Source organism: Galeopterus variegatus, unplaced genomic scaffold (genome assembly GCF_000696425.1).
Source record: "Galeopterus variegatus unplaced genomic scaffold, G_variegatus-3.0.2 Scaffold1627, whole genome shotgun sequence".
NCBI classification, from domain to species: domain Eukaryota; kingdom Metazoa; phylum Chordata; class Mammalia; order Dermoptera; family Cynocephalidae; genus Galeopterus; species Galeopterus variegatus.
Window position 1 is genome coordinate 220,192 of NW_007727738.1, and position 12,141 is coordinate 232,332.

At 43.1% G+C, this 12,141-nt stretch overlaps 1 protein-coding gene across 1 annotated transcript in view; it reads right to left on the bottom strand.

Moving 5' to 3' along the window:
• Window positions 1-3,583, bottom strand: part of SUSD5 (sushi domain containing 5) — a 62,722-nt gene extending 59,139 nt beyond the window's left edge. The window contains exon 1 of the mRNA XM_008578085.1: window positions 3,469-3,583. Coding sequence (XP_008576307.1) covers window positions 3,469-3,580 — 112 coding nt within the window. The 5' untranslated portion in view covers window positions 3,581-3,583. The remainder of the gene's footprint in view (window positions 1-3,468) is intronic.
• Window positions 3,584-12,141: the final 8,558 nt, after the last annotated feature.

Here is a 12,141-nt window from a genome sequence, read left to right on the forward strand (position 1 = left end):
AACTACATTGTATATTGACAAAATAAAAATTCAAAAAAAAAAAACAAAATGTGATGTATCTACACAATAAAATATTATTTGAGGCATAAAAAAAATAAAATTAAATTAAATAAAATTTGCCCACAAGAAAAACTCCAAATACAGATGACCTCACTAACAAAACAGACAAACACTTCACCTTACAGAAACCCTTTTAGAGTCTAAAAGAGGGAACAACACCCCAATTCATTTTAGGAACCATCATAACCCTGATACCAACACCTGACAAGAATATTACAAGAAATGAAAATTACAAGCTAATGTATTTCATGAACATAGATTCAATGATCTGAAACTTGTTTCCCTCACTCCAGGTTCAATCCCAGGTCTTCTCTTTTCACTGTAAAATTTTACCCTAGGATTACGTCCACACACATGGTTGCAAAGACCATCCTTATACAGATGACACATTTTTTTTTCAGTCCAGATTTTTTCCATTCACCCCGTCTACCCCATGTTTCACCTGGACAACTAAAATAGCATCCTATATGGTCTCTCTACATCCAATCTTGTCCTGGTCTCATCCACTCTCCCTACCTCACAATCAAGATGGTCTTTTCAAAATGCAAATCGGGTTGGTCACTCTACTCCTTGAAACCATTCAATAGCTTCCTTTTCCTTTTTGGATTAAAAAAATAAGTTGGCCTATGAGGCTCCACATGATTGAGATCTTATCAATTTCTACAATCAAGATGGTCTTTTCAAAATGCAAATCGGGTTGGTCACTCTACTCCTTGAAACCATTCAATAGCTTCCTTTTCCTCTTTGGATTAAAAAAATAAGTTGGCCTATGAGGCTCCACATGATTGAGATCTTATCAATTTCTCTAGCATCATCCTGAACCACTTCTGCCTTGCACTCTCAGTGCCAGTTGCTCTGTCTCTATCCCGTTTTCCCTCCCACTCACAGGGTCTTTCACATGCTACTCTCCTCCTAGGACACACTTACTTCCCCCTTTACACCTAGTTAATTCTTACTCATCTTTCAGGTCCTCCTGCACCAAGTCAAAATCTCCTAGTATATGCTCTCAGAGCACCTTCTATCCTTAAATCCCAACAATGATCAAAGTTGCAATTTCATATTTCATTCATATAATTATTTGCTTAATGACTCTCTCCCACATTGGATTTTAATCTCCCTGACAGAAAGACCTACTTTTTCTCATCATTCTATCTTCATCAGCAAGGACAGTGGCTGGAATATGTACATACTCAATAAATATCTGTTGAATTAATTAATCTTTCCCCGTAATCATTATCCAAACACAGTTAATTTGCATTCAGTTAATGTGAAGATTTTTCCACTTCAAAAGTATTTAAAAGTACAGTAATAGGTCTCCTTTATGTATGAGATGCATGTCTAATTAGTCAAATATAAACCACGTTTTTCATTTGAATTTTTCTCATTGATGTATTTTTAAGAAATGGTTTCTCTCCAAGTCTATCTCTTCAAAGATCTGTAATGCATCACAGTTTAGCTGAACATTTCTTCTTCCACCTCCCGTCACCATAGAACACAAATAAGTAAATGTGTGAAGTGGTGGTAGTTAAGCATATATTTAGTAAAGAATCCTTTCAAAATATAGCTTATAATTCTTCCATGGCTCTATTATAAAAGTTGGAGCTCAGCAAATAGAGTTTCTTAAAAGGAAGTGTACCTATAATTTTCCATTGGGGAAATGAAAAGAAAAAAAAGAAGGAAGAAAAGGAATCATTTCTGGCAAGCAGCAACAAGAAAACATGAGCTCTGGTGTTGTCCTTACTTTCTCTTTGTCCACTGACATTTCTGCCTTCAGTTTTCTGTGACTCACATCAAGCCAGATAGGCACAAATATTGATCCTTATCCATGTGGTATTCCACTTAAGCAGTTGTAAACAGGTGAAACTCTAAAACCTCATGGATTGCAAAGGTATTTCTTTAAACGGAATTAAAATTGGCACAATAGCATACATTGTTCAAAAGTTAATACTAGCTACAAGTTATTTTACTTGTATTCTTTACTTGCATTCTTTAAAATGAGCTTAATTTCCATAACTCAACATCGGGGCAAAAAGTACTACAGTAAAGAATTACCAGTAGACTGACTGCTAATGGGTACGGGGATTCTGTTGGAGGTAATGGAAGTGTTCTGGAATTAGATGCATAGCCATGCTTTGCACAACATAATAAATACACTATAAGCCATTGAGTTGTACATTTTACATGGATTACATCTCAATTAAAAAAATTAACAGTGGACATTAACGGCTTTCAAAGTTTAGAATGTTTTGTCTGTAACACTCTCTCTGAGGACACGGAGAAATAAGATATTCATCCTGAATTCGGAGCAAAGAGCTCTTCAAGCCTGCACTTACAACAGAGAATTCGAAAAACTCTATAATACCTGGAGTTTTTATTCTTGGCATCCCCCTTTCCCTAACCACCATGCTTCTTTTTGTCGTGTCCTCTAGTTTCACCCAATATCGTTTGTTAAATAAGAACGACATTTTAAGAAATACGAAGCATCCTAGATCAGCAGAGGGGATTTTCCCCTTTATCAATCTAATTTGTCCTAAGCTTGGGTTTACTAGAAACACCTCAAGGGCGTGGGAACGGCTGGCTTTTGAGCTTGCTTCCTTCAGAGCCTCCCGCACCAAGTCAGCGGGGTTTTGTCCTAAAATCAAAACACAGCTTAATTAGCTTTTCAAAAAGGAATTGATATAGGGCGCCAATCCTGCTATAAAGGAAGTATGAAAAGCTGAACCCAGGTTAAAAAACCAAACAAACAAAACTGGGTGAATTCTCAGAGAACCTGAAATAATCTGCCCCTACTACCTATTTCTCCATCTCACGTCTCAAGACATCCCCACCTTGCACTCTCGGCCCCAGCCACTTCGTTTTATATCATTTGTCCCGTTTTGCCTGCCACTCAAAGAGCCTTAGCCCGTGCTATGCCTTCCACCCAGGGCACTCTCCTCTCCCCTTTGCCTACACGCTCCCACTCATCTCTCAGCTCTTCTCGGCCAAGCCAAAATATCCGAGGGAGTTTTCTAACCACTGGCCTTGTCGTCAAGAGCACATTTAATTGACGCCGAGAAACTGAGGGGTGGTGGAAAATCACATCTCAGCAGAGGAGGTTCTGGGGCGCCCTAGACGTGACTTCATTTGAAAGAACGTTCACAGACAGCTGGGGAAAGCTCGCGCGGGACTAACGGCAGGACCAACGCACGGGCTTCCTCCGGTGCGCGCCGGGCGTGGAGGGAGGGTCCGGGCACGTGGGCACTTGGTGGGCTGGGAGAGGGGGCCTGGGTGGCAGGACGGCCGCTCGCCTCGTGCCCTCCCGGGCTGGCCGCCTGCCGGGCCCGTACGAGGGCGCAGCCCCGGCGAACCTCGCCTTCCCCGCCCAGACCCTACGCTCCACGCCGGCCCCGCGGCCTCCCGAACACTCACCATCCGCCCGCACGGAGAGGCGCGGCAGACCGAGCAGGAGCAGCGCTGCCGCCCAGAGCCCGGGCAGGCGGCCGTGCGCCGGGGCACGCGGGCCGGGCCCCTCGGCAGGCATGGTCCAGGTCGGCAGGCATGGTCCAGGCGTCCGCGGGCTGGCGGGCTCGGGCGAGGGCTCTGGCTGCGCTCCGCTCCCGAGTCCCAGGCTTCGCGCCCGGCGCGCCGAGAAGGAGGAGCACGAAGAGCCGGGGGAGGCCTGGGACGCTGGAGCGCGGGGGCCTCCGAACTCCCCGGGGTCTTCTCCGTGGCGCCGGGGAGGCGGCTGTAACCCGGCTCCGCCTTCGCGCCGGGCACCTGGAAGCCTCGGTGCCAAAAGGGGCTGCGCCGGCCCGCGCGCTCCGCGGGGAGGCGGGGAGAACAGAGAGCCGGGCGCAGGGAACCCCCGCCTGGCTGGGCACCCTGAGAGGGTGACGCAGTCTGCGAGGCCCAGCTCCTCCCGGAGAACCGTTAAAAAACGGACACCTAACCCTGTCCTCTGCCTCTTGACCTTCCAGCTGGCGTCCTGTAGGGAAGGAACATGTTCTTTTTTATGATAAAGAGGAAGAATCTAACTTACCAACCTCGCTCTAAGGAGTGAAACGCACGGCATAGCGAGAAGCCTCTTTCCTAACAGCATAGGTTGAAAGTCACGGCAGAAAAGGGTCTTCAGGGACGCTTCCTTCACGACGTTTTCTGGTACGCCCCAGCATTTCTCAACCCAGAGCGCGGGTGGGTGCTCACCGTGATCACTCGCCTCCAAAATCAGGGCTCCCTGACCTCGAGAGCACCTGAGATTCAGATACTTTCTGGTCTGGGAATCTGCACTCTAAGTTTGTGTCCCAGCGAATTCTGCTGCAGGGGTCCCCGCCCTGAATTGATTCCTTCTTCTAGCTCACCCTCTATCCTGTCTCCCCAGGATCAGCACTGTTCGGTAGAGGAAGGATTTGCTTTCTTCAGAGGTATAATAATAAAGGTCAGTATTGTTAACACTGGGGTACCGGTGGCACTCTCTATATAGTTTACAAATCCCTTCCATATTCATGTACAGGTCAACAAATACCTGTTGAGTGCCCACAACGTGCCTGCTCCTGTTCTACACCCTGAATGAGGCTACATTCTGTCCTAAAAGTGCTCACACTTAAATAAGCAGATACTTAAGATTGAACAAATGATTGCTACTAAAAGAGACAGACGATTGTCCCTATTTAACGAACTAGGGCACAGACATTGAAAGAATTTATTTTCTTTTCACAGTAAGAACTGGGATTTGAACACATATCTGATTTACTGCAGGTGTCATTTTTCAGCTCACATAATTTTTGAATTGCACTGAAAAGATGTCTCCTCTTCTCTCTGCACTCCTCCCGGTCAGCTTACAAGGCTACTGTTAGTGATTAATTCCTTCTGGTAGTTAAAATTTGCTTTTATTTATTTGGGGGATGGAGGGGGCAGCTGGTTGGTAGGAAGATCTGAACCTTGACCTTTCCTGTTAACGTTCTAACCAACTGGGCTAATTGGGCAGCCCCAAAATTTGCTTATAAAATACAAATACTTTAGGGTGTTAAATGCAGTGAGGCCTGACAATCACTCGTGCATTTAAGTATAAATGAATTTACTTAGCTGCTTACCTTCTAACAGCTGGAAACCTAAGGAATGAGATTCGCATGGCTGGAGGGGACATTTTAAAGCCTGGTTAGTGTTTAGAGGGGAGAGGAGGGATTAGAATGCACCTGCAGGAGCTACCAACTGACCCACTCAGGAGCTGTACCTATTAATATCTTTAGAACAGTCAATTGGACATTACTACTCAATCCTAATGACATTTTAAAGGTTATCTTTATTCAGATCTGTCTGGGCCTGTCCTAATTTGGGGAGATGGTGTGCTGTAAAGGTTTGATTGGTACAACTGCTTTAGAAAACTGTTAGGCTTTTCATATAAAGTTAAACATATACCTCCCTTATGACTCAGAAATTCCTCTCCCAGGTGTTCATATACCCAAAAGAAGTGAAAAGTTGTGTCTACGAAAAGATTTGTATACAAATGTTCATAGCAGCTTTGTTCACAATAAACTGGAAACAACTCTAATGTCACGTACAAATGAGTAGAAAAACACTGTCATATTCACACAATAGAATAGTACTCAGCAATAAAAAGAATGAACTACTGAATGCACTACTCAACAACATGGATGAATCTCAAAAATATACTGAGTGAAAGAAGCTTTACACAAAACGGTTCATGCTGTATGATTCCATTTATATGAAGTTCAAGTAGAGGCAAAAAATCAACACAGTGGTTGCCTTTGAGGGAGTGGGAATGCAAGGGAACTTCTGAGTGGCTGGAGTGTTCTGCATCTTGATGGGGATGGTGGTCATATGAGTGTATACGTTTGTCAAACCTCACTAAACTGTACACTTGAAATCGGTGCATTTTAGTGAATATTTATACTTCAATAACAAATGCTTTAAAAATAATACATTCAGTCTTTGCCCTAAAGAATAAAAAAGGTTTAGCAGAAGAGAGTTCAATGAAAGGACCACATAGAGAGATGTGGGCAGAGTTGAGAGAATTAGTAAGGGGTGGTGGTGCTCCTGGGTCTAGCAACAGCTGGAAGCTGTTCTCATTTGAGGCCTTAAGGTGTGAGAGGAAGTTGAGGGGTTACCAAACCCAGCAAGAGCTGTGGCCATGAAAGAGGCTACCTGAAAGAAGGATAGTGATGGGTAGAGGAACAAAGTCACTGCCACTGGCCTGGTAGGGAGGGAGTACGGAAGAAATACTCCAACCTCTCTCTTCTTCTACCCTCCATATTCCTCCCGATGCCTCCTGTTGTCTGAACCATTTGAAAGCTAGAGGGCAAAGGAGCACAGTGGCAGTAGACCTTAGTGGTCATCCTCCCAGCATGCAAAGTCCAGCAGAGAAGGGTGGAGAGTAGATCTGGAGCAGCAAATGGAAAACGACCAGCACAGTCCATCTATTCTTTTCTTTCATTTGGATGAAAATAAAAACAACACAAAACAAAACAGGAAAAACACAAAGTTCTACCAGTCCTATCCTGTCTGACCCAGGAATGGTGTCAATCAAATTCCCACTTGGAGCTAAACTGTAATACAAATATTGACCAACATCTGTGTTTACTTTCACATAAATACTGCTTCATGTAAACAGAAAAGGAGTGAAATAAACAATGTCTTAAAAATGTAGATGCTACATTCCCCACTTCTGTTCCTGGTCATGAGGCCTTGTTTGATGAGCATCACAGTGCTCCCCTTCTGCTCTCTGAGCATCTTGGCCTGTTTGAGTTTTTTAAACTGATTAGAGGGAGCCAAACTTGCATTCCTACTAAGAACCTATCTTTATTAGTTTCTCACTGACCATTATTAGTGGACATGGGTGTCCCCTGAGATGTAGACATAGTCACCCATGTCCCCATTGTGGAGCAGCAACCCGATTTCTCCTTGGCAATCAGGATCAATCACCCCAGATAGTAGAGTAACCTTCTTTTTTGCCTGTTGGTTCTTCAACATGAGGAATACAAAATTACTATTTAACAGTCTCAGCTTCTGATTTACAGGGCCATGCTTGCGTTTTTACTGGTACAAGTATTCCTTCCTTGGGCACCCAGACCTCCCAACTCATGAATCTAAAGGTTGTGGGGATATTATGCAAAACTTTGATAAATGAGTTATTATATGTAGTAGTAGGGAGGTCACTCCCACTTCCACCGTGGTTCTTAGACCACAGTACATGCTGTCTGTAAGAGAAATTACACCATATACTGGCTTCTTGTTTAAGTCATATATTGTATCCCCAAACTCCCAGGGTGTTGTCTCCCAGCTGGTATCCCACCTGTGACTTCGCCTTTCCATCAAGCCACCTGCCTCTGGGTAAAACTTATGGGATGAGTCCATTGCTCCACTGCATCTTCTGCAAAATCAGTTTCTTGATTATAAATGATGTAATGTGTGATATCATGGCAATACACAAGACATTCTATGAGTTCACCTATAAGGGGTGCTGGTAGAAGCAAGGCAGGCAGGGAAGACAAAATCATATCTAGAATAAGAATCTATTCCAATGAGAACAAACAACTGTGACCTCTGTGAAAAAAGGGATCCAATGTAAATAACCTTTCTCCACAAAGCCAACAGGAGAGGCCAGCTAGCGATAATGTGATGTGACAGATGGTGACCTCTGCTATTGGCTCATTGGACACTCAGCAGTGGTGGTGATCAGATCAAATCTGAAGAGAAGTTTGTGTTATTGCGCTCCTGTGTAGCCTCTGTCTCTGCCACCATGGCCTCTGTATATATGGATTCAATAAACAAGCACTGATATGGCTGGAGAAAGAGGCACTGACAGCCAGAGCATGGGTCATCTTGCCCATCTGATTATCAGAAGCATTCCCTCCATTGAATGCCTCTGGTGGGTATAGGCTGCATATATATATTCACAGGTTGTGCCCATCCTAAAAAGCCCACACTGACATCCTTTCTATTAGTCTTCTAGTCTTATCTTTTCAGGTTGCTGACCAAACATTAGCTATTGTCCATAAATCAGTGAAGATCCTTTTTTTTTTTTTTGTCAGTTGGCTGGTATGGGGATCTGAACCCCTCAACCTTAGTGTTACAAGGTGGCACTCTAACCAACTGAGCCAACCAGCCAGCCCATAGTGAAAATCCTTTTATGTAAACCAAAGCTCCAACCATTGGGAGGATTTTTCTTTTGCTACGGTTTGTTTTTTGAATTAAAAAAAAAATTTGTTATGGTGAAATATACATAAAATTTACCACTTTAAACATTTTTAAGTTTACATTTCAGTGGCATTAAGTAGATTCACATTGTTGTACAACCATCACCATTTTTCCTCTTCTCAATATTTTCATCATCTCAAACTGAAACTCTGTACCTATTAAACAGTTACAGCCTCTGCTCTTCTTCCCCCAGCCCTTGGTAACCACTGTTAATCTATGATTTTGACCATTCCAGGTACCTTAGTGGAATCAGACAATATTTGTCCTTTTGTACCACTACTGTGTCTTAGTACTATACCAGAGTGGAGATACCTGTGCCAATCAAATCCTCCCCTATCATCACACATCAGATGTTTCTTCTATTACTATAATCTACTTTGGAGTATGGGAAGAGGACTTCTTCTTTTTTTTTTTTTTTTTTGGTCTCTGCTGGTGCCTCTCCTTGTGTCAATGCAGTTGAGAGTCTGGCGTGCCATCTGCACGGTGGTTGTGGCTGCTGCTATAGAGACTAGCCACTTTTGTGGCAGCCATGGTAATTGTGGTGGCTATGGAGGGCTACCCATGTGAAAATGGTGGGTTTTTTTTTTCCTTTTTGTCTTTTTTACTGACCGGTAATGGGATTGCAACCCTCGGTGTCACGCCCGTACCAGGGACCAGCAACGGGATCGCAACCCTTCTAATTCCATTTCTCAAGGTAGTTAATAATGAACATATATACATTGGGTTGGAGGAGGAGAAAGGAAGGGGGAAGGGAAATAGGGTGGGAAAAGGGGGAGGAGGGCAAGCATGATTGAGGCCCATGGCTCCTCCTCATTCTGGCTGGGTAGACCAGAGGGCTGGATGCAGATGTCAGGGGGTGTGTGGCTGAAGCCCTCAGGCCCCCACTGCCCTGTCTCAGGAGCCTGGGGCACTTTCTATGGCAGCTCAGTGGTCGTCACTGGGCTGATTGCAGATGACAGGAGGGCATGGCTGAGGACCTCGTTCCTCCCCACTGCTGGCTTGGGAGCCAGAGTGCTTCTGCTCCTTCTAGGTGTTATAGGTGTTCTTTGGTGATGTTAGACCTTTATTGGTTAATATCAAACTTTGTCTCAGATCTGTGGGTATTTTGTCTTCTCTTTCAGTTCTGTGTTGAATTATTCGCTATTCCCATCACTTAAGCTCTGCACTGGAACTAATTTGTTGTCCTTTGCTTATTTCTAAAATGGGGCAACTTCCTGTGGGGACCAGCACTTGAGTCCTATGGTTGAGCTAAATTGCTACTTTGCTGCTGATTCCCTGGGGAAGGCTTTTTGTGCAGCTCAGGTTTTAATGGCTGACCTTGTATGTACGTACAGGTCTCATGACATCTGATACATCCAGGTTGCGTGGACACTCTGGTCTGGGCCTGAGTCTTTTCAGCAAACTGCACCCCTGCAGTTCTATATTCTGGACTAGTCTCCACTGAGTAGTCCTGCACTGATTGGGGGGCAGATCAGATGTCCATGCTGTGCCCCAGTGTTCCCCTGGTGTCCTGTCTCCCTCACTGACTGCACTTCACACTTCGTATGGGATGGGCCATGTGCCAGTCCCTTGTGATGACTCACCAGCCTCTGAGTGGTTCCTTTTTTCAATTGCCTGTGGCTCCTTGTTCAGTTGCCTGTGGGTCCATGGGAACCCTGTTAATGGTCTTGCTGGCCTGGGGACCAAGGCCCTCTTCTCCCCTCCTGCCTCCAAGCAACTTCATAGGAAGGGCACAGCTGTGGCTTTTGCCAGCTCTTGTTCTGTGTGCTCAACAGCTCCAGCCTTAAAGTGGCCAGGGCTCAAAATGGTGGGAGCGATCCTTTCTCTCCTACCTTCACGTAGTCCGTAGGTCTCTCCTCCTCTTCCCCTGAGCTCTAGCAGCCCCAGCTTGGCTGTTGTTGCTTTTTAATAGCTGTAAATTAGTTGATTTGTGGGAGAGAGTGATGCTGGGGACTGTCTATTCCGCCTTCTTGACCAGAAGTCTCAGTGTATTTATTGTTTTCATTAAGTATCCACTTTTCCTGTATGAGGGGTAACAGTTGACCACAGCATTAGCCCTCTTTATTCTTTTGTTCTTCTTATTTCATCTTTATTTAGCCCCTGCTGTGTGTTCACATGCATTCTTAGCTTCCACTTATGAGCGAGGACATGCGGTATTTCTCTTTCTCTGCCTGGCTTATTTCACTTAACATGATTTTCTCCAAGTTCATCTATGTTGCTGCGATTGGCAGAATTTCATTCTTTTTTATGACTGAGCAGTATTACATTGTGTATATATATATATTTCCTTTATCCAGTCATCCATTGAAAGACATTTAGGTTGGTTCCATATCTTGGCTATTGTAAATAGAGCTGAAATAAACATGAGAGGGCAATTTTCCCTCCAACAATGATTTCCATTCATTTTGGGTATATATCCAGTCGTGGGATTGCTGGGTCATATGGTGGTTCTCTCTGTAGTTGTTTGAGAAATCTCCATACTGTTTTCCATATGGGCTGTACAGTCCCACCAACAGTGTAGAAGGGTCCCCCTTTCTCCACATCCTCACCAACATTTATTATTCTCTGTCTTTTTGATAATAACCAGTCTCACTGGGGTGAGATGATATCTCAATGTGATTTTGATTTGCATTTAGGGAAAAATATAATGAATGACCAAATATCCTGGTTTACACCTCTCGTCCCAGCATCCCAACCAATTTCATATTTGATCCAGATTTTTCATTGTTTTTAAAGAAATATTAACAATAGAATTAACATAAGCCAGAATTGTAGTCCTCAGTTTTGCACTTCTAGCTTCTGTACGTTCTCATCTAGTAGTATGTGAAATCCATGTGCAGTACACACTTGAAGACATGATTAAACATGAATGATAACCAGAGTCTCATCTCATTTTCCCTGATTTTTTCCTGGTGCAATGTAACTAACTTCTCCCTTTCAAGCACAACTGAAGAATGATTGATGACAAATCAAATGCACTCAGACACAAGTAGCTAGGGACAACTCCTTATGGTCTCTGGTCATGGTGGAAAAATATTCAAAGGTCCTACCAGCCTTTATTAGGCAGTTTTTCAGGAGCCAGTAAGATGCATGAGATCAGTGGGAAATGTGAGACATTATAGGCTGGGTTTATGTGAAACATGCAGAAAATGGAGACTGAGGAATCCTGTCCTGGAGCCAGTAGTTTGAATGTTCTTGCTACACAGAATGATTATCACATCAAATACAATATGTAAATTACAACTATTTAGTCATTTATTTTATTGTTTAGTAACCCTTCTTTATTGTTTGGAATCAATGAGTTTAAGAATGGAAGTGCATATTTAATGAAAAAGTATGTACTCTAATTCCATTTCTCAAGGTAGTTAATAATGAACATATATACATTGCCTAAAATATTTGTTGACATTTACCATACATCATGGAACTGAAGGACAATTATGAACATCAGAATACACAAATCTGCTGAAGCAGCATCGGCAACCGTTTCAAAAGTTGGCCGTTATTTTAAGAACACTACTCGAAGACAGTATTTTAACATGTGCAGTGCAGAAGGTCCTTTTACATATCATTCTATGAAACATGACTTTTCAATTAGATCAAATGGCTGTTCTAAATTAATTTCATTCTTTTTTCCTTGTGCACAAATGCTGGTTCCATGAACAGTCAACTGATGCCAGTTTTACGTAGTGTCATCAGATTCTTTAAATAGAATATCAATTAACTTCAATAACGATTCAATTTTTTTTCATTCAATGCATAACATCAAGATAAATCTTTTGGAAGCTCATTCTGTCAAAGAAGAAACATTTGACATTATTTAAAGGTTATTGTAATTTTATTTTTTTTTCTGGTGATTATACAAATATAAATTTTTGTGGTAAAAAT